At 40.5% G+C, this 22,775-nt stretch overlaps 2 protein-coding genes and 2 non-coding genes across 4 annotated transcripts; 3 read left to right on the forward strand and 1 right to left on the reverse strand.

Moving 5' to 3' along the window:
- Positions 1-219: 219 nt before the first annotated feature.
- EEF1B2 (eukaryotic translation elongation factor 1 beta 2) lies at positions 220-4,385 on the forward strand. The gene is made up of 6 exons (XM_086465779.1): positions 220-369; positions 778-900; positions 2,299-2,422; positions 2,800-2,866; positions 3,550-3,675; positions 4,195-4,385. Exons 1-6 carry the CDS (start codon positions 290-292, stop codon positions 4,347-4,349), a joined length of 675 nt encoding a protein of 224 aa, XP_086321905.1. The 5' UTR covers positions 220-289; the 3' UTR covers positions 4,350-4,385.
- Positions 2,647-2,726, forward strand: LOC147415472 (small nucleolar RNA SNORD51). The gene has a single exon (XR_015183513.1). It is a non-coding gene; the product is annotated as a small nucleolar RNA SNORD51 (small nucleolar RNA).
- Positions 3,167-3,300, forward strand: LOC147415473 (small nucleolar RNA SNORA41). The gene has a single exon (XR_015183514.1). It is a non-coding gene; the product is annotated as a small nucleolar RNA SNORA41 (small nucleolar RNA).
- Positions 4,386-9,148: 4,763 nt separating the features above from the next.
- Positions 9,149-11,702, reverse strand: CMKLR2 (chemerin chemokine-like receptor 2). Its single transcript, XM_009960246.2, has 2 exons — positions 11,631-11,702; positions 9,149-10,217 (listed from the first exon to the last, which is right to left on the reverse strand). Exons 1-2 carry the CDS (start codon positions 11,639-11,641, stop codon positions 9,149-9,151), a joined length of 1,080 nt encoding a protein of 359 aa, XP_009958548.2. The 5' UTR covers positions 11,642-11,702.
- Positions 11,703-22,775: the final 11,073 nt, after the last annotated feature.

Genomic DNA, 22,775 nt, shown 5'->3' on the forward strand with positions numbered 1-22,775 from the left:
GCTCTTCTAACACTGAAGAGCTTCCTGGGCTTATGTCGTAACTTCACTGGTATTGCTCCGGTCCTGCCCCGCGGCTCTGCTGTCCCAGCCGCTGCACGCCCGGCGGGGGAGTAGCCGACCCGTGAGGAACTACCTCACGGTTCGTTCTTGCGGAGGGATATACGAGCGTGCGAGGCTGCGGAAGGATACCGAATGCTATATAAAGTAGATGCAGGGGGTGCTGCACCTCTTTACGCGGCGGTCGGGCGTGGGGCGCGGGTGGTAGCGTGTGTGCCGCGCCGCTGCCGTCATGGGCTTCGGGGACCTTAAGTCCGCCGCTGGCCTCCGGGTCCTCAATGATTTCCTGGCTGACAGGAGCTATATCGAGGGGTGAGAGGCGGCTGGGGGAGCGCTGGGGCTCGGGGGAGGCGAGTCTGTCCAGGTTGTGGTGAGGCCCGCCGGCCCGGCGGGAACCAACGCGGGGGGCGGGGGGCGGGGGCCGGGGGCCGTGCCGGCGCGGGGGGGCCTGTAGGGACGCGTGTGTTTCGGTTCGGGGCAGCTGCTGCCGAAAGGCCGCCATGGGCGGCGCGGTGCTGTGCCGCAGCTGGCTGAGCTCGTGGGCCGCCGCAGCCCGCCTGGCTTCTGGCACTTTCTGCGGTGCCCGCCGCTGGGCCTGGCAGCGGCCTGGCGGACGCACCGAGCGGCTGCGGCGCGGCTCTCTCTGTGCTCAGCGGCTGCTGCTTCACTTCTGCCTGCGTGCACCGAGGAAGGGGGTTAACTGCGGCTTGTTCTCCGCAGGTACGTCCCTTCTCAGGCTGATATAGCAGTCTTTGAAGCAATCGGTGCCCCACCTCCTGCAGACTTGTTTCATGCTCTTCGGTGGTACAATCATATTAAGTCGTACGAAAAGCAAAAGGCAAGGTATGGTTAAACTGCGAAGCTGGAATATATATGCGAGCTGGCCTGCAAAGCGTTGCATTTGTTTCTTCACGTTTGAACAAAACTTTTTCACTGGTGCCATGTGGCTTTTTGTATTGCTGTTGGAACAGGACCGGCTCTAGAAGCAGAGCAAACCTCTTCTGTCAGTACACTACGCTTCTCACTTAGCGTTTAGGCAACCTGATTCTGTCTCTGTTCAGTTGCTAACATTTGTGCTAAAGCTGATAAAAGCTTGAGTTTTGTTGCTGCCATTCACACAGGTTACTATGCTGAAAGCTGGAAATCACCAGTAATTGACCCCATAAAGGCAGCAGCGAAGTGGATTAGAAAGTATTATAGGAGTCTTTAAAGATAAATATACAGTATGTAGATGATAAATGAGGAAAGTGGTTCATTCAGGTCATTAGTCCTGGAAGATAAAACAAAATCAGTAATTTGCAATGCAGAAGCACATATAAAGAAGGGGAAATATGAAAGCAAATGTTATCTTTTTTCTTTTTTAGTGATTTTAGTGTTCATGAAAGGTGCTGTATTGACATCCATGGAGACTGCAGGCTTCTCTAAAAAGGTACAGCATAGGTAGTGTCAGTATTGCTACACTGCCTCCTCTATGTGCCTCAGTCCTGTTTGGAGGGAACTCTTGGAGAGCTGGGTGGCTCAGTAACCAGTCTGCTTCTGAAGCTCCTAAAATGCTAAAGGGGGACTGAGGTTATAAAGCTGCTTCACTGAGTTCACTCTGTGGAAGCTACTTCTAGGTCCTGAACTACAGCCAGTTTTATGACTCGTAACAGCAGTTTATAGTAAAACAGTAGTAAAACATTAGAACTACACGCTTATTCTAAGACTGTAGAACTGTGAGCTATAGGAGAATTAATTCACGGGGTTCTGGTCCCTCACGTGCTGTTGAGACCTATCTTTCGGAGTAGGGCATTCACTGACACTTCTGAAGTCACAGGATCAGTCAGCCTGCAACTACGTGCTTTCTGTCACTATTAGTTTTTAAACAAATGAAAATATTTTGGGGAAGCGTGAACAACAAGAAGTTGATGACTCTTCTTCCTACAGAGAATATAACGCAGATAAATGATTCCAATAGGAAAGCTTTTTCTAGCTGTATATGTAGGTGGAGCAGCAATGTTTGGCAGGATCATGTCAGCTTAGATTAACAATCTTTGAATGTGGGATTTGCTGTAGTCTCAACTAGCATGTCAGGAGAACTGGGGATTTGCTTTGGGGAGGTTCTATTTTCAAGTAGCAGAATTAGATTTTTTTTTTTAGCACAGCATGTTTATTATGAATGCACTTGTAGGTTCATTGGCAAATTGGCGATATTTGTATTAACATTTGAGTAGGTTTCTAATGTCTACTGTTCTCTTTCAGCCTTCCAGGAGTAAAGAAGGCTTTGGGGAAATACGGTCCTGCTGATGTTGAGGACACAACAGGTGCAGCCACAGATAGCAAAGATGATGATGACATTGATCTTTTTGGATCTGATGATGAGGAGGTACTTGTGACCTTTTTGTATTATATTTGGGTTTTCTAGAAAAACCCAGATATGCAGATTTTTGCTTTAACTAGTTTAAGTTACTTAAATTTGTGACCTTGGTACCAGATCCTGCTTGGAATTCTTAGATTCAGTTGTCTTTGCAGAATAGAGAAGCTTGGAAGGTAAAATCTCAGTTAGAAAGGAATGTGTTGCAATGGGTGAACCGCCTGCTTTAACTTTGACTGGTTACATGATGAATAAAACAAAAAATCACCATCTTTCGGCTGACAGTTGTGATGCTTTGTTTTTGCCTGAGTAGATGCCAGTCAATTTGGTAATGCTTTAAAACATGCAGGGCTTTGGTGCTTTTCTGTAACTTCAGATTTCTCTTTCAGGAAAGCGAAGAAGCAAAGAAACTGAGGGAAGAACGCCTGGCCCAATACGAATCAAAGAAGTCCAAAAGTATGTCTGCCAAGAACTTATCTTTTATGCTTGGTTTGATTTTCATGCATTTGAGCAGGATGGCTAGAAACACTAATTAGCTGTGATAGATAAACTTGACTGGAATGAGATGGGACTAATTAGCTTCACTCAAATTGCCTGTGAGCTTAGTCTTTCCTATAGTAAATGGGAACCCTAACAGTTTTTGTCCTGCTTAATATACTCTTGTCTGTCTTACTCAGAGGTTGAGCTTTCTATATAAATGGAGATAACCCGAGGGTTTTCTTTGAACCTTTACAGAAAGGCTGCAATACGAAGTCCCCCCACAGCTACTGGTCTGGAACTGTTCAGAACTGTAGCAGTTGCAGTATTCCCTCTGTGGAAGATAAACTGTTACATGGTATTAAGCTCCTTCTCAGATCCTCTGGAAAGGACTCCCTATGTAACGAACATGGTAGCTTCTTAATCTATGTTTCTTTGAGACTATTTCTCAGGAACATAGGTGTCTACATCTTGAACATTGGGATATGCATAGCTTAAATACCTTTGAAATGTATGTTGGTACAAGAGGCGTGTCACAGCTATGTGAGGAGATTCTTGTTGATGAAATGGGAAAAATTGTTCTTGTAAAGCTAGTTTGCAAGTATATTCATGAGGGTATTTTAAAATGTCCTAGGTTTAAATGGTGATTTTTCTTCCCCCAGAACCAGCTGTTGTTGCCAAATCATCAATCTTGCTTGATGTGAAACCTTGGGATGATGAGACAGACATGGCCAAACTAGAGGAGTGCGTTCGAAGCATTCAAGCAGATGGCTTGGTCTGGGGATCTTGTAAGTAGGAGAAAACTTCAAAGCAGGGAGAGGGAGGTAGTGTGGTCTCTTAAGATAGTGTATGACTAGGTAGGCTTGGGGTCACTGCTGATCTGTGAAAATGTGGGTAGCCAAAACAGTGTGGGCATTACAGTGCTAGAGTACTTTGGTATCTTGACATAGTGAAAAAGGCATGTTAGTGCAGCAGCCAGCTTAAGATTCAAATACAGGTTTTAAAAGCTTTAAAGCTTTGGCTCTGCTATCCAGCATCTCACTGTACGGTTCCTCATGCAACAAGCAAGTATCCACACTCCCACGTCACTGGTTGGGGATGGAGGGGGAACACCCAAAACCTAAACCCTTTTTGACTCTTTTTATGAATGCTGTGGTGTTGATTAGGCAGTCTGTAATAGGAAACAAATTTTTTTTTAATGTATTCCTGCAAACTACTTCCGTCATTTCAGTCTTAGGTCTGCATTTTTAAGAGATTCCACCAATCAAGGGATACTAAATGCTCTTTGCCTTTTTTTTTTTTTGCAGCCAAGCTAGTACCAGTTGGTTATGGTATCAAAAAGCTTCAGATCCAGTGTGTTGTTGAAGATGATAAAGTTGGAACAGATATGCTGGAAGAGAGAATAACAGCTTTTGAAGATTATGTACAATCAATGGACGTAGCTGCTTTCAATAAGATTTAAGTCTTGATATATCTAGAATAAACGTCATTGCAAAAATTTGTCTGTGGTTAATTCAAGATCGTGGTATAGTCAAAGTTATAAATGTAATAATTTGGTTATGGGTAAAGTGGAAGCTAAAAATTTCAAGGTTGCTCCAACACCCCACTGTAGTACCCAAGAGTAAGTGCAGAGGAAATAGAAAATTTACATTTACCATCGATCCAGATTTAACATTTACATGGCTTTAAAAATCTGAAATGCTCTTGGCTCCATTTTTTGGGGGAAGTTGCATCTTTGGAAATTTCTGCAATACCTCTGTAAGGAGGGATGGCACAGGGAAAAGCACAGGGCTCAGTCAAAGTACAAGTAACTTTTTTTAGCTGATAAACAGTATTATATAAATTCCTTTTGTTTAGTAAGGATGGCGACTAACCAAATACACTGTGGCTTTTGTTGAAAGCTGAAACTCACCACTCCCTCAGTGAAGCTGACAGGATGTACAGTGGAACAGACTTTATCCTACCTGCAACTACCGTAGTACCTTCTCTCTTTTTGAGTGGGGTGGGAGCTCTCTTCTTCCAAGGTGTGAAAGCATTTGGAGTGATATTACTTAAAATTTCGCATTTTTTCCGGGGCTTCCTGATAAATACAGCAAATCAAGGTGTTGATAAAAGCTGCTGCTTCGTGTTCTAAGGTCCTTGTGCGTCCTGCACCCCACCCAGCCCGGGCAGGCCGGGGTTAGCCCGGGCAGCGGGGCTGGGCGGCTTGGAAGGCGCTATGAGCTCAAAGGCGACTAGGGGGCAGCAGGCACCCGCCGCAGGCGCTCGGAGGCACCGGCTGTTGGCCCCAGCGCCGTGGGCTGAGCACCGGCGGGGTGCACCGGCCGCGGGCCACAGCTAGTGCCGGTGGATAATGTACTTCTATAATAAACCAGAAGCATGCGCCAGGCTAAAAACAACAAAAAAATACGTGTTCAATTAAAACGCAAAGGTGCAGTAGCATAACTAACACCAGTTTGAGCTGCTTACTTGGCTCCAGATTGGTTTCTAGATTGATTTTGACATTTTTTAAGAGATTGAAGAACCTACCGGAACTAAATTGTTACCTGAAAACTATCCCTAGGAATGATACAAATGTAAAAGCTGTCAAAGTTGTGAATCTTCTGCACAAATTCACACTTCTAGCCCTTCTGTGGTATGGAGAGAGAGAATTTATTGTGACCATGAAATGGAAGTCTTCTGTGTGCTACATTGGTCACTCTGAGTTGAAGACGTTCAGTGCCAAAGCCTGACAGCAGCAGCTAAAATAATGCTTTTTGCTCTTTTTTTCACAGAGCATCTGTGTGTGGTTATCTGGCACAGCAGGTCCTCTTTCTCTTTGTTTAAAGGCCTGCCAACTTCAGATTATGTAAGAGCTTTGTTTTATAATTTGTGGCGAGGGGGGGGGACGGGGACAGACACACAGGACAACAATCTGCCTGGCAGAGGTTTAACGCATGATTAAAAATTGAAAGTAAGTACAATTACAGACTTTGTTCCCACCTACCGTAAACTTGACTCCTAAAGGACTAGCTTCATCCTCTGTGTAATTAATGAGCAGTACCTTTCCCTGGCAATTCTCTACCCGTTGCTTCTGCTAAATCATACAGCTTAGTTTTTAGCTGTTCTGTCAGGGTGCTATCAAAAGCAAGGAATTAGCAAATGCCACATCAGAAAAAAAATAAATAAAAATTCTCCCACAAAAATGTAATTTTTATTATCCTTGGCCATCACTGTTTCTGACCTCACATTCAGCGTGCTTCTTACCTTTATGCTCTTTCCTTGACCTTGAAATTAAAGCTCTAAGTGGACAAAATGGTTGATTTACAGACTGTAACTTTGCTAAAATACAGCACTATGAGCCATCCACCTGACCTGCCAGACTGGATTTTTGTGTGTGCTTCATTTATGCTGAGTATGCATGTACAAACTCTTCAGTTGTTTGGATTTCCCTGGTGTTTTTTTTTCCCCCCGATGTTAGAAGGAAACTTGCTGCACAGGAACAAAACAAAAAAAGCTAGAGAGCACAGTCTCCTCAGTTACAAAATAGATAGGCATGTGGGCAAGAGAATTCCACAGAATCCACATATACCTACATTCCGGGGTTTTCTGTAGTGTTTGGGTATGTGTTGGTATATTACTGTGTCATTGTGCCTGCGAAAAAACAGCGTCTTAGAGTCAATGGGACACTTCTATGCCAAGTGCACCCCATAACAGAAAGACCAGCGGAAAATTCTGTAACTTAAATATGTGATATATAGGAATACTGGGAAAACAGTTTCAACAAAACCATTGGTTACAAACAAATGTACCTAACACCCTTCAGAAGTACAAACTGTTCCGGAAGCACGTAAGAGTAAGTAACCAGAACCTGTCTATTATGAAACGTATCAATAGCTATTATTCTTGAAAGAATGGTTGATCATAGAGCTGTTTCCTACAAAGTGTTTTTCTAGAGTATCTTTTAGCATGATCAGATAGATTTCCTTCGTCTGGCTTTTTTCCCACTGTGGTGGGCTGAATGAAGATTCCTCGGTCCAAGCAGTGTAGAACTGTTGGTATTGTTTTGGACACTCTTTGGAAAGAGACACTTAGAGTATTATCCATTTTGTTTAGGTATCTTCCATTATTCTTGCAGAAATGATTTGGAGATAATTCTGTGACTGATCTTGGTGTGAATGAGGCAGTAGTTACATTGCAAAATTGCTAATCCACTGAATTCCATAGACCAGGGCTGACTTTGGCCTTGCTAAATTCTATTCTGTATCTCTGTTGTCTACTTCAGGGGAGGCTTTCTGATAATTTATGCAAGACAGCATATGTATGTTCCCCCATTTGAAAAATCAGTCTCTCTACTGCAGATAGCAGTATGTGTGCTCATATAGCTGACATGCAAGAGGAAAGCTGACATAAACCTTCTATTCCTGTAGTAGAAAGGGTCAGGGCTTGCTTTCACCTTCCAAAATCTTTGGGAAGGAGCTGTTCTAAGAATGGACAGTAACTGCATGTTGCTGCTGAGAAAAGCAAATGAACATACTCTTTGGAAAAAACAACATTTTATTACTTCACTTGGAGTACAGTCAGAAGAGTAGTACTAATACATCATTCTTAGAGAGATGTCAGGGAACATGTGAAGAAAAACTGCAAAATGTTTGATTTAGGCACATTCAGCAGCACTGTGCCAAAATATTATCATGAGTCACTATGTACCAGGCAGCACATGACTCAAAGGAAGAGTGCTGCTCACCAACTTTCCAGCCCAAAGTGGAACACATTGAAATTCCACTGATCCTTCCTGTCTCTCCCAAACTCTGAAACCAGAGCCCAAAGGAACAGTCTGATCACAGTCTGACTGTTTCTATTTGCACAGCTACCAATACTGGATGTGCTAATGCATGCATATATATATACACACATATATATTTATACAAAAGCAAATGTATTTACATATAAGGCCTCAATTACAGTATAAATGCTACTTATTTGTGTTGGCAGGCTATAGAAACTATGTAGATTACCTGAAAGGCACTTTTATTTTATATACCTAGGCCAATAACAAGAAAAAATGGTTCAAATTCACCTAAAGCTTTATGCTTTTACTTTTAGTGGAGTTTTACCCCACATTCAAATTTTTAATTAAGTGGTATTGTATCAGAAATTAGTCCACTCCACTTGGCGTGTATGTTTGCATTGGTACATGTGTGATTCCACAGCAAGCAACAAGTTGGAATAGAACACAGCATAACTGGGACTGCTTTATCTTTCTTTTGGGAGTAGACTCCCATTTCCTGGATGTACTGTCTTGCCTCTTAGTTGGCAAAGTCATCCAAATTTGGCCACAGACTTGTAACAGAATATTGTTGAATTCACACTGCCCATTTTTTGAAGATTGGCATTAAGGAAAACAAAATTTTATATTATTTCTTTACCTTTGTTTGACAGAGCAATAAAGAGCAGGCGATAGTTGCAAACCTCTTTGAACCTGAAATTTTAAACATAGAAAAAGAAGTGTGGCAGGGGGCCTTTAATCTCAGCTTCTGTAAGAAACATTTTCACTCATTCTTTGCACATTTCAAATGAGCCTAATAGCTATATCAAACACCTGCTCAGTATTTTGCACCCAACTGATGCTAAAAGCACAAGTGACCAGGAAACATGGGATCTCCTGTCTTAGTTTTGAGTATAAGATAAAAAGCACTGGCAGAAAACAGATTTTATTTCCGTATTTTTCTTTTTTTATGAGAAAAGGCAGCAGTTCAGTGTTCTCTGTCTTGAGATTCTTCTCCAAGTGCAGAGTGGAACCACCAATAGCTTCACTTAGCTGGGATGTAGCCAGGTGTTTCCTACTTGAGGCAATATTAGACAATCAGGAGACTCATGACCCATTGATGTATGGCCATAACCTCTTGGATGAGAACGCCTTGATCAAGAGTGCTATCAGCAATGGCAAGGAGGAATATTTTTATTATGTGCTCTTTTGATATCAATGAGGTATGGCACCACAACAAAACAACAGAATTATGACAACATTTCTGATCAAAAACCCAGTTAGAGCAATTCCACTTATGCTGACAACTTTTCAGTTCAGGCTGAGTGTGCAAGTACACCACACCCAAACGATGTGTCCTTTAAAAACCTTTCAAGGGGAGTAGCAAGTGCAATTAAGCCAGCTGTTTACATAAAACTATATGCAAAGATGCACATCTGACTGGCAGATGTGAAGTCAAGAACACTTCCAAATCTCCTGTCAGCTGTTTTGGAGAGGAGTTGTGACAAGAGCAGTCACTGAGCAGTTTCACAATAGTGCACAGGCGCATGGGTGTTGTCCGAGCTCCACAGCTGCTCGCTGACAGTTCCTGAGCGGCTCACCTCCCACAGTGCCAATTTTAGCACCTCAGAGACTGTTGTCTTGACCTGGGCCTGGAACTTTTTGCTAATCAGAACGTAGAGGATTGGATTGAGGCAACTGTTGATGAAACCAAGGCCAGTGGAGAGGGGAATGCCATCCTGCAGTAAGTCATGCAAGTTTTCATTGTGGTGAGCAGACAGCTCCACAATGCTGAATATATGGTATGGTGTCCAGCAAACAAAAAAAGCTACAACTACAGCAATGATGGTCCAGAAAAGCCTGCTGGAAGTCAATACAGTTCTCCTCTTCACTTTGACAATCAGCAATGAGTAGCAAATGACCATGGTCACTAAAGGAAAGAGGTAACCGAATGCAAGCCTCACCCAAATGAGAATGTGATGTGTCAGTAAAATAAGTTCTCTGTCTTGCACGTGGAAGTTGTTGTAGCAAATGGTGACATTGTTGAGAACCGTAGCTGTGTCTCTAAAGTATAAGGCAGGGCCACCAATAATTGCAGCTGACATCCAAATGATCCCGCTAAGAATGAGGGTGTTTCTTACAGTCCGATACTTGCAGGAAAAGACGGGGTGGACAAGGCGGATGTAGCGGTCAAGGCTGATGAATGTCAGAAAGAAAACACTGGCAAACATATTAAGTAGCGCAATGAATGAGTTCATTTTGCAGAGCCATTTCCCAAAAGGCCAGTGGAAGCCCATTGCCACATATGTAATGTAGAGGGGCAGGAAGAGAACAAAAATTAAATCTGCAATGGCCAGATTGAGGAACCAGAGTGTAGAAACAGATTTATCCCACTTAAAGCCCATAAACCAGATGACAATGGTATTACCTGGCACTCCCAGCAGAAATGCCACACTGTAAAAGGAAAGGGAAATCACATGGGCAATGCTGAGAGAGGACTGGGGTGATTCATCTTCCTCAGACAGGTCATAGAAATATGAGTAGTTCTCAAAATCTTCAAATGTCATGTTGCACAATTGCTTTCTGGGGAAGAAAAGAAATGGAACAGTCACAGGAGAAAAGTTTTACTGTGCTGCAAATAGTAACCTGCAATTCCTTTAAGTTCTTGGTCAGGAAAAAACCCCCAAAACATTGACTTAGTTCCACATATCTATCACTTTTTAGCTGTCAGTTGCTAACACAAAGCTTGTGAGTATTTGGGTCACAGGTGTTTCAAGAAATGCTCAAATCAAGACAACACTGGAAATCTTCAGGAACTGTTTTCCCTGTATTTATTTCTTAACAGAGAGCACTGAGCACAGTATCACTGATAAATTTCTGGGAGACTTTTCTATTCTTTTCTAGTCAGGTTTAATATTTTACTTCTCTGATCCTATTTGAAGCAAGTTTTATGGATTATATCTGTTAGAAATCAGAGAAGCACCAGGCATCTATGTAGGAAAAAAAGTGCAGTTAAAATGCCAGGAAGCCATTTTTTATAAAATTACCACCCATATACTGGCCTCAAATTATAGTTAACAAAATCATAGATAGTGATTTCTTCAGCAACTGAAAGTTCAGGGGCTTATTCCTCTCTAACATGTATCTATCTTTGTATCAAGGAATGCTGATTTTCAGACATATTCAATGTATTAGATTTCCTTAACACAGCAAAGGATGTAGAGAAAGAAACATACAGAACGTATTTCAGGGACAGTACATAAAATTGTAGTATTCTTCCACTAGTGAGCTGAGAAACAGGTAACTGATGAAAGAAAATGAAGTTTCTCAGGAGAATAAGACACACTGTAAGAACTATGGATTAAAATATGTGTGTCTTTTTTTTTTTTTTTTTTTTTTTTAAGGCAGAACGACAGTTTTCTTCTGTTGCAAAAGCTTCTGGAACTTGCAAGTACAACATGATTTTTCACATACAAATTTTCTTCTAAAACTCCAAGAGTGTGGGAGGGAGAGAAGGGGAGTGGGAGGAAAATATAAACCAAAAGAAAAACCCATAAAAAAGGAACACATGGGAAAACAGACAGCAGAAGTTGAACAGGAAAAAGCAGAAGTTATGTGTTCATTCCACAGTACAGACAAAGCTGCAGCACAGCACAGACAGCCACAGTCTGACAAGAGCATCTACCATGGCCAAACCAAATCATCTGCTATATTCTGTTATCATTTAAATCTATATTGTCTGGCCAGATTCAGCTGCACTAAAAACCTGCCCCTGAGAGCAGGATATGACCAGCCCATTAGCTGTGCTATGTACTCACCAGTACATTTCTGAGCGCTAGCTCCATTCAGAAACTGAAATTCATCCCATGCTTTTGGAACCCAGCCCTGCATTCCTGTAATTCCATAAATTTTAGCATGCTAAGGACAACAGAAGAGGGGTCTCCAGAGTTCACTGCCTGCAGAATCAAAACTGCAAGCTTGTATTCATGTACATACCTTTCCTCCATAAAAGTAGTTCGCTTATTTTGAAAGGATTACTCACATAAACGCAGCTACGCATGTGCACATGCATTAGCAGGATTAGATTTCTCATTCGTCGATGGGTATGTGGGGGGAAAGTTGTGTAATTTTGTATCTCTTGATAAAAAAATATATAATAATAGTCAATACAGCCTGTTCTGTCAAGAGGCTATGATAACATTTGCCCTTTGTAATTTACATCAGGCTGAAGGAATGTTATTTGGTTTGCTGTCCTGATAAAATGATATTTATTGGGCTGCATTTATGTAATTACATGCCTCTTGGGGATAGATTCTGCATCAAATACAAGTACCACCCATCTGAGTCATTTTTTCAAATAGCTTAACAGCTGCTCAGAAATAGTATAAACAAGGAGCAGTACCAGTAACATCTGGAACAACATTACATTCGGACAGTTTCAGAGGACGGTCAGGTTAATAATTGGATTTTTAAGGGTCTTTGAACTATACCTTCAGATTTCATTTATGCAATTAAACAAACAAAAAAAATCCAATTTTTCAGACCTTGCTGCTAACTTCCTGTATTCCAATCACTAATCAATTTTGCTTTTAAGTTTCTCAGGATCTAGCACAACACAACAACACTTGGATTCAAACACTTCCTCCCAAACCTTTTTTTTTCCTAATGGTGCTAAAAGAACATAACGACAATAACAAACATTTCTCTGCTGCCCAACAATGTTAATTTTATATTTAGAATGTCAAAGATGATGTATAGCAGGAGAAAGAAAACATACATAAACAAATACCATATATTTACCAAGCCTCCTGTAGTTTAAAACTCCTCCATTGAAAGAGCACACATTTAGAATGCAGTGATTTTTCCAAGCTTGTATTTTTCCTTATGTCTAGTTCCTAGTCTTCTGATGCAGTAACCCTTTGGCAGTGGGGTAAAAGGCAGGAGGAACATCGCTTACCATTGTTCCCAGTGCACGAATGCTAAAACTAGACTTTATGGCTAGGGCTCAGCACAGACTGACAATTTGACAATTACATTTGCAAAGCCCAGAAATACTACTGCTAACATCCACATATATGAAGCACTTCTATAACAGGACTCACGGTGTTAAGCCCTGCCCTGAAAAAGATAAGCAGTACGGGATTGTCAGCGGAGCTATGCTAGTTTACATCAATAAGGATCCAGATTTTTTTCTTCTGGGATAACCGTTAACCATCATTCAGCAGGGATGTTTCTTTCTGTTCTTGAAACACACACAGTCTTAAATATGTGAGTTTGGTTTTTATTTATCAATAAAATTTATCAAAAACTTTCAGTCAGAACTGTCTCACAGTTCAAGTCTAGGTCTTGAAAGTGAAGAAATCTGATTCTATTCTGTCACAGATTTCCTGGGTAATCTTTACAAATGGCCTAATTTCCAGGCTGAAGACCCTCATGAACCTGTCTACAAACAGAGGGTCAGCAGAGAAAACAAGACTTTTTGCCAGCAGTTTCTGCTTGGCTTTTGGGCCAGCTGTTAGAAAGGGTAAGGGAGGTTTTGTCCAGTTCACTCTCAGGCCCTGGTGCTCAGGTGTTGCAAAAAGGAGCCAGAGCAAGGAAAATACTTTTCAATAAACAGGAAAGTGCGGTTAGAGGTCTGGCAATAGGACTTGGTGGCAGCCACAGGCTACAGAACAGTGTTGTATTGCATATGGATGAATATAACCAAGTTCAGACTTCATCCTGTCTTTTTTTTTTTTTTTTTTTTTAATAGTAAACAGCCTGTGTAAAGTATATGATCAGCAGTTGTTTGACTGGGGTCTGTTCCTGTTTGCTGAGGTCACAAGCAGCTCTGAAAACTGAGCCTCCTTGATTCAGTTTATTATGAATATAGTTGCTTAATTTTAAGCAAATATGTTTCAGAACGTTTGACCTGGATGTTTCATTTCCTGTCTTCCTGTCTAAAACAGAAGTTAATTACTAAACAACTTCATAGGAATATCACAGGCTGTCGCTCAGTGCTAGTACCTTTTAGATCCTGGGACAGAAAACAAAATTACCAAGAAACACAGATCGTTAGGAAATATTTCTAAAATACAAAGCCACAGAACTGCTGGGAAGAGACTTCACCATATGCTGTATGAACTGTCTCTCTCTGAATTTCAGCAGGGAATTATAGAATTTGATCTCAACTGACATATGCATAGCTTTTTACTACAAGTACCTAGAGTTCGTTTTCCCTGCCACTATTACAGTATTCCATAAAGTTGAGCCATAATGACAACTTGGACAAATGATTGGATCTGCTTAAAATAGAACAGCTTTTGTCACGCTAAGAATGGCCTTAGGGTTATGACATGGGACCAGTACTTTGGACTCTATTCATGGCTATGCCACATGCATCCTGTTTGACCAGGGGAAGTCGTTTGACCTCTCCATGCCTCAGCCTTGAGGTCAGTAGAATGGCTTTGGAATTAAATTACTTTGGCTTTTCAGTCTAAAATAGGAGAAAACAAACAAAACAGTTGCAATTTCCACTCACTTCACTTGATGTAAAGTCTTCCTGGGGGTTCAAAGTTCTCTGAGCACCACACAAGTTCGGGTCCAACTTAATTATACTGGTAGCTTATGCCACATGTCTGGGCTACAGCCCACACAACCTTTCTCTTGCATTTGGTCCTCATTACTTTTGAAATTTACAGAGAGGTCCAAGGGAAGACCTTATTCATTGTCTATGTTAGTTAAAAGTTCACTCAAATATTTGAGTGGTACTCCCAAAATCTATTTGTTCAGTGTGATAAACAGTACTCAGAGCCTCTGGCTAGCTAAATTGATTTCAGAGGTCACAATAGCGGGTCTTGACTTAATAGGAAAATTAGGGTTTGCAGAGTTGGTGGTCTCAAGTTAACTTCATAGAGGGAATACATTACACAAACCCTCCTTTTATTTTATGTCTTTATGAATAATTCTGAGCATATCACATTCCATGTGTATGATCTATGGCCAAAGTAAAGCTTATTTGATTGATTCACTTCAACTTCTGTCATTTGCAAGAGTCAAATGTTGGAGAACAACCAGTTTCTCAGAAGGTCACATAGAGCCTGCTTGTCATACTGTGTCTCAGCAAGTTTGTCTGGATATTTAATTCATTTGAGAGCCTTCAAAAAACTTGGAACTTTTGAGGTGCTAAATTTTGAATTTATCTAGCTTCAAAAAACATAAACATGAAATTCACCGAGTAGTTTATCTGTAAAGTTCAAAAGACAGAAAGCTGAGTAAGTTTTAGAGGTAAACACATATTTCTGGCAAGTATTTTACAAAGAAATAAGAAAAGATCCTAAAACTCACAAGGAACACTGATGAGATTACAAACTGTCATAGACTCATATTTCTCCCTCAAAAGAACAAAGCTAAGATGACCACTTGCCTCCATGTAGAAACATTCTTATAGCAGGAAATGCCTGATACACCCATACTACAAAATCATAGCTATGCTATAACTTAAGCCTAAAGCTGACCCTGCAGACAAAGCTACTAGGAAACAAGCATTTTAAGCCAGTATACACAAGGCTTGTGTTCATGTTTTCTCTTTCACAGACACATACACAAGAGTCTCTCTCGACAATTGTTTTAAGTCATTAGACATACAGTAACAAAATGACTCTGTAAGCCTTCCTGAATTGAACAACTAGAATGGGTGATAATAGATATGATACATGACTGGAAATCTTTTCAAGCCATGATATAGTATTTGTTCTAGCAGGCAAGACAAGAATGCAAATAACCATCATTCTCCATTATGTCTCTCAGTGAAACGGTGTTATAAATGTATATGCAATGTACTAGCTAGCCATCTCATAAAATTTATGCCACAAACAACTTTCTTTAAGGAAGGCCAAACATAACCCTGTTAGTCATAACACACCACTTCATCTGTGGTATTGAAGTCATTTGACCAGATAATAGTCTCGTAACATTTTACCCAAAGTGAGTGTTACAGCAGGACTAACCAACCCTTACAGAGCAGACTCAGTTAATATTGGTAAAGCAATGATTTCAGACCAGCACTTTTGCTGCCACAGAAATGTCAAGCAACAACTGGAAAACCCAACTTTCTATCTAAATAATGCTGCTGTAATAGGAAAAGTATCTACAGAAGGTCTGGCCTGATGTAACACATCATCCAGACAACTGCTGTCAATTGAGCAGTATACCATTTCCACAATCAGGTAACTCATAAATGTCTGCAACCAGCAACTGCATATCATAAAAAGTCATTTATTTTCATAGTGATTCCCAAGCACCAAGACTTCCATCCTCAAAGAAGACAAAGAAACTCTGATGTCCTCACGATATGCACTGGGGAGGGGAGCACTTGGTAACTGTGTAGTTACCAAGTCCTGCTCTGACTCTCTTCTGTTAATACAACTAAAAGTAGAAATATCTTCTTTCATATTCCTTTTGAACGTAAGGAGTTGCCGTAACCACTGCAAGTCTATCATGTCACCACAAACATATTACATCAGAGTCAAGAAAATTATAGATAATATCTGTGAAACACTTAAAGTGACTCCATTCTGGGTTGGAAAAAAAATAAAAATAAATCTAAGCATTCTTACAAATAGATAAAAATAGAAGTTTAGGTAAACAGTGCGGCTTGAGATTTAAAATATGGTCTTGTATGTGTCAGCACTGCTGAAGTATTTACCTAACTGGTCACAACAACTGAGTATTCATAACCCTTAGTGAAAGCAGGCTCAAGTGAGAAGTATCGTCAGTCTGGCTTATAGACGAGAAGCCTGAGAATGGCATACAGGAAGTCTCTGATCAAACCAGGTGCTAAACCTAGAGTCCATGCCTAGTGGTTCAACCACAGTCCTATCCTCCTGTCTCAAACATAACACTGTCCCCTCACTCATGATGGAGCAGAGAAACAACAACCTCACCTCTGGGAGACTTTCACCTTCCTGAGGAGAGGCTCTCCCCTGTGCTGTCATGCCTACTGTGTTGGAGGGAACCAGCATCTACCTGGGTAGCCCTTGCAGATTCTGGTCTGTTTACTCCACACTGAAGAGAAAAAGAACCTGGATCTTCACCATTTGCTTGTAATACACATTAATCTGTCTCTGCAGGCCCAGGACATACCTCAGAGCACACTTCTCAGATGACAAAGCCCAGCAGGTACACCATATATTGTTTTGCTCGTGTCCTCGGCATATAAGATACGCACACTAATGAAGTATTGTTCCAGGGAAGTGTCACGTGTTTTCTATTCCTCCTCAAATGCCAGCAGTATTTTCTTTGGCTATGAGCCACCATAATAACTACATATGTAGAGTAATGGAGGGACCTGATTTAAAATTTTTAAGTGCCCCAGCTCCACAGTGATGGATAAGATAATGAATGCTTGTAGTTCTAATCAAGCATGGCTTTTTATGTTTTTCATGCAAAAATTATTTGGAATATTTACTTTGTAACTGTTCCATATATTTGTGATGAAATAATATTTTGATTAGCGTTCATATGATCACTACATGATCATGCAGGTCTGAGCATGTTTTTTAAATCGTTGTACTCCTTTAGCAAACACATACATGCTTTAACCACAACTCACTCCTAACAGGAAGTAGCAAAGTGAGAGCAGAGAATAAAGAGTGTTTGTAGAGATTTATTTCAGATTATTAACTGTTGTCTCAGCAGACTGATTAAGGCAAATTAAACATATGTTAGACAACAGCCATTCTAAAATTACTGCAGGGTAACAACAGGTCATTATGGAAAAAATAAAATAACCCTCTCCAGCAAGACACAAAATCTGTATCAAATAACAGATTAAAAATAGTTTACGATCTATTACATTTACAGTCCTTTTAACAACAAGAGTTAAGAGCTAACCCCAAAGAAAATTAGCAACACAACTCGTTCCTCAAATATACCTTCTTATACTCTATTTCACATATTTATTTCCCAGTCACTTCTAACAGTATGTTTGGTTATGTACTGCCCTCTAAATTGATCTCTGTTTTTCTAGGTTTATTCTACTGCTCAATTAATCTACATCAGCAGTTTCTTCTAGCATGATTGTAATATTGCTGTGGTTTCATTACTCTTGACACATTCTTGCATGTGTATATCAGAACATCCAATTCCAAAACGTGGCTAGCATATAACCAAAACATTCCAGCTGATAAGATAACATACTTTATTTTGCCCTCACAGTTAATACACTAGGATCACTGTGTACAGCAGATTAAGGGTGTCTACTTCTGTATCAGTGTTGCTCTAATATTCCTACTCACACAAAGCTAACTGTTTCATTTACTTTAAGATCAAGTCTAAAATAAGCACTGCCTATATTACTGCAAAACCGAAAAATTCAAAATTAATATGATTTCAGGAGGGCTTGATATTTATCTACGTCCCTCATATGGCATTGGGAACACTCCCTAGCACTGGTAAGAACAGATGGTGCCTATGATTATGGTGTTAAATTAGGAACTTGGAAATACTGGTTTTACAGGCTTTCCATATTACCTTTGCAAATCACTTGACTCCACTAGATACGGTACAACACCCTCGGTTAAGAGTTTGGGACCTGGACAAGACGTTACTCAGTTTTCTTAAATGGACAACGGTTCCTAACATTTCTGAAACATCCCATTAAAATAATATGTGGTAGAGGATCACTAGAAAGAAGAAACGAGAGTGTAGAAAGTGATATTACATTGACAGCACAGGACTTGCTACTCCCCATTTTCTCATCTAGAAGGCTTCAGAAGAGAATAAAACTTCTGTGCCAGGCTCACGCTTGCTGAAAGAAGCAAGTATTTTATGTTGGGAAAGCACCGAAACGCCCTAGCCTTTGAAATCAAAGCCTCACTGGATCTAGACACTATAAGCACATAATGAGAGACAATTCCTGTCTTGTTTATAATTAAACAGAATAAATAGACACAAGAAGAGTAGGGAAAGGAACAGAGGTATCTTGCCCAAAGCCAAACAGTAGATTCAAAGGTACAGTTGGAGGCAGAATTCAGACCATGCCAAAACAATGAAGAGGCAAATATCTTTTGAGGATAGGGTGAAAAGGTGCTGGTTCTTCATACCTGTGCCTTTTGATTCTTGAAATACATCCTTCGAGAAGTATCAAAAAGGGATACTGGGCTAGGGAAGTAGGAGAAGGCTGCAAATTCTTTGCTAGCTAACATCCCTAGCAAGGACTGGAGACTTCTAGAGTGCTTTGCAGACAACGCTTGCAAACAAACCTGACTTGTAGTAATGGGTTTTGTTCGTTTCCCTTTGAGCCCATTAATGAAAAAGTATTGTATCTGCAGCAGGTCTGTTCAGTTCATCTAAAGAATTGTAATGCAGTAAAATGACGGGCCAGGTAAAAGAAAGCTGCAACAAGCCAGCAAAAATTCTCTCTCAAAAAGAGCAGCCATGGGCTGATACAAGGCTTTTCACTCCTGTCTCCAGGCCCTCAACCTCTGGAATGTATTGAAGATACAAAGAGCACAAAATTAGCTGAGCTCCACTGGAAGTACTAGATGCTTCTTTTGAGGACATATAATTTTTCTTTTTGTGTCAGGAGCTTCAAGTAGCCTGTAAAAGTAGTAGCAAGTGTGGGAGCCTTGATCTGTGGCATGATGGCATCTTCTTTTCTAAAACCAAACGTCTCTTGGACGCCATCCACCCCAGTTATAGCAGTTCCTTCTTCTGGTAACAGGCCATGAGAAACTGTTCCTTCCACCCAGCTCTCTTTTGCAAAGCGAGTAACAACAGAGCCCTGCACTGTTGTGACACTGCTAGCTTCAGACTGAATGAACACAAATCAAACCATTATCAGAAATAATGAGTGAAAATTAGCCAGACAAGCAGCCACCACAGTAAGAGACAGCTGAACTGCTGGCACATTCCGTAAGACAAAATGAACAAATAAGCAAATAACAAGACCATTCAACAGACTACAATCCTCTGCCAAACTAGATACTTGGAATAGCAGAGTTATTAATAAGAAAATTAATATCTAGGAACAGATCACAAAATTCAAGTGGCTTTTAAGAAACACAAGGAGAAGAAAATGCTTTAAGGCAACTGGCTTTATTAGGAAAAAGATACAAGTTTTCCTCTTGAATCAATCAGAAATAAACACAAATCTAAGCATTTCAGAAGTGCTCATTAAGTTGTCTGCAGAAAAAGAAATGCTTAAAATGAAAAGGAAGAATTTATAATGTATAGCACATACAAATTGCATTATTGTCATCGACAGTTTTCCTCTGCTCCAACTGGTGCAGTAAAAATCTGTAGTCAGATCCTGCCTAAGAATCCTTATATAGAGTTTCCCTAAGTTATGAGCCCTTTCAACAAAGGTAATTAGAGAATCCAAACCATAAATTCATTCTCCAGTCAAGTAACTTCTACTATGCCACACTCAAAGAGATACTAAGGGCAATAAAAGTGGACTCTAATATCATTCATAGCACATATAAAATCCCTAGGATTAAAGTAAACTTGGTAGGATCTACCCAGTCTGCCTGGCGTAAGTGGCTGATAATGCTTTAAATTCAGGCAGAAGCTGCAGTGACATTAAACAAAAGTAAATTGGGTTATCAAAATATTTGCATTTCCTAGTTCAGCTGAGGCAAAACAATAATATGATGCTAGTGAAAGTACACCATCATAGGCAAGTTAATCCTGAATCAGCTTCTACAAGCCTGGTCTGACAAATTTCTTTACCTTGAGGTACCCTCACTTACTCTCTTCTCCTTGGCTATGACTTAATAAACATTCAAAATTATTCAGTAATTCAACTTTATTCGACTAGGAAGCAAACGTGTTTTAATTCATAGGCAATCTACCCCTCTTCTGTAAATCTAAAAAAAACAGGTCTGGGATTTTGTTTGGCTTTGCAAGATCACATTTAGAAAGGCTACAGGTGACAATGACACAGTTATCACTAAGTCCGAATAGGAGGTGGAATGTAGCTCTATCTCATTATGCACTCCCATGCACTTAATGACAGCTAGATCCACATCCTACCTTATTCCAGAATGGTTAGGGAAAACACACACACTTTCCAGCTTAGATAATAGAAGCCTTTTTCAATTCTGCATGATGTAATTATTCAGAATTATTTTGTTAATCTGCTACTTAAGTTGAAATGACTTTCCAGTTTCAGTTCTAGAATCTGTTCAGATCAGGACTGATGTACTAATTTCTAATAACACTGGGAATTGCTATAGCTATAGGACACATACTATCCCCAAGCAAATAAAAAAATTAAAACCAAGGCACAAGGGGAGGTGGGGGAGAGAAAGAGATTTAAGTCAAGGTCACTGACCATTATCTGACGGGATAAAAGACTCCTTTAAGTGTGTATAAACACATTCAAAAGTCATTAAAAATTAAATTCACAGATACTTTCATACATTTTCTTGCTGCATGGGAGGTTCAAAATTATCTTTGAAATAGATGAGTATTACATTCTTTCTTCCAAGAATCTCTTTTAGGCAGTGTATGCTACACTACCTTACAGGATTTGCCTGCAAGTGTTGTTGTTGCTGTAGAAACATATTTAGAAGGAAGGGAGAGAAAGATTTAAAATATAAGAGAGATTGACCTACCTCTTTTAGTTCTTTGGAACAAAACGTGCTGTAAATCAAGGATGTGAGCTCTGCAGCAGAAGGAAGAATGAAGTGATCTGCAGAGTTCAGAGTGACTTCAGTGTGATTCCAGCTGCTTCACTTGGCTACTGCCTTCCTTCTAATAAAGCTGCAGAATGATATAACGCTGTGTTTGTTTTCAGCTGAGGAAGTTGTTTCCAACTTCCCTTGGTTTTCTAGACCCAGTTTTGAAATATTGCCTTTCTGTATAATCCCAGTATTTCACCAAAAATAAATGTTAGACATGTGAATGAATCATTTTGGTCAGTATCCAAGCAAGCAACAGATGTGGTGGCTGATGAATGGAAAGAGACCTTACAGTTGTAGGCTGCTTTTTGTTATGCAGAGAAGAGGTTGAACAGTATCTCTTTGTAAGCACTCTGGTTTGCAGAAAATAACATTGAATGAGCAGAAAGATGCTTAAAAAGTCACACTGAAAGCATAATTTTGTAACTGTATGGTGAGATACACTCATTTTGTATTTATGATTAGTAGATTAATTTTTTTGTGTAAGAGAGAAGTGAGGTCCTCAAAATATCAGTTAGCACCTCTGTCTACTAGTCAGTGCAACACTGATCAGAAATTTGAACTGGGTTTTAGGAGACTTGGCTTGATTCCCAGTTCTGTAAAGAGCCTGCTGAGTTTTTGTGGCCACGTCTCATGATCTCCATGTCGCTTAGTTTCTCAGTCAGTAAAATGGGAATATTATTCCACTAGTATCTACATACCATAGCTTCACCTGACTCTGATGGCACCACACTCATAACACCATTTTAAATCAGCTGAGCATCCGTTAGTTTACCCTTACCAAAAATGAAACCTTCTAGTGGAAGCAATAATCTAACAGTGGTACTCCTCTGTCATTAATGCAAAACATGTAAAATGTTCAACATTGATTGAATCTAGTCCATTTCAAATTTTCCAGATATCAACTCTATTGCTTCCAGTGAAAATCAAGAAGGAAGGAAAAGGGGAAGGAAAAGGGGAAGGAAAAGGGGAAGGAAAAGGGGAAGGAAAAGGGGAAGGAAAAGGGGAAGGAAAAGGGGAAGGAAAAGGGGAAGGAAAAGGGGAAGGAAAAGGGGAAGGAAAAGGGGAAGGAAAAGGGGAAGGAAAAGGGGAAGGAAAAGGGGAAGGAAAAGGGGAAGGAAAAGGGGAAGGAAAAGGGGAAGGAAAAGGGGAAGGAAAAGGGGAAGGAAAAGGGGAAGGAAAAGGGGAAGGAAAAGGGGAAGGAAAAGGGGAAGGAAAAGGGGAAGGAAAAGGGGAAGGAAAAGGGGAAGGAAAAGGGGAAGGAAAAGGGGAAGGAAAAGGGGAAGGAAAAGGGGAAGGAAAAGGGGAAGGAAAAGGGGAAGGAAAAGGGGAAGGAAAAGGGGAAGGAAAAGGGGAAGGAAAAGGGGAAGGAAAAGGGGAAGGAAAAGGGGAAGGAAAAGGGGAAGGAAAAGGGGAAGGAAAAGGGGAAGGAAAAGGGGAAGGAAAAGGGGAAGGAAAAGGGGAAGGAAAAGGG

Source organism: Leptosomus discolor, chromosome 5 (assembly GCF_034619465.1).
Source record: "Leptosomus discolor isolate bLepDis1 chromosome 5, bLepDis1.hap2, whole genome shotgun sequence".
NCBI classification, from domain to species: domain Eukaryota; kingdom Metazoa; phylum Chordata; class Aves; order Leptosomiformes; family Leptosomidae; genus Leptosomus; species Leptosomus discolor.

Coding starts and splice junctions, on each gene's coding strand:
- EEF1B2 (XM_086465779.1), top strand. CDS start 290: ATGGGCTTCGGGGACCTTAAGTCCGCCGCTGGCCTCCGGGTCCTCAAT. Junction 370..777: donor GACAGGAGCTATATCGAGGG/GTGAGAGGCGGC, acceptor TGTTCTCCGCAG/GTACGTCCCTTCTCAGGCTG. Junction 2,867..3,549: donor CGAATCAAAGAAGTCCAAAA/GTATGTCTGCCA, acceptor TTCTTCCCCCAG/AACCAGCTGTTGTTGCCAAA.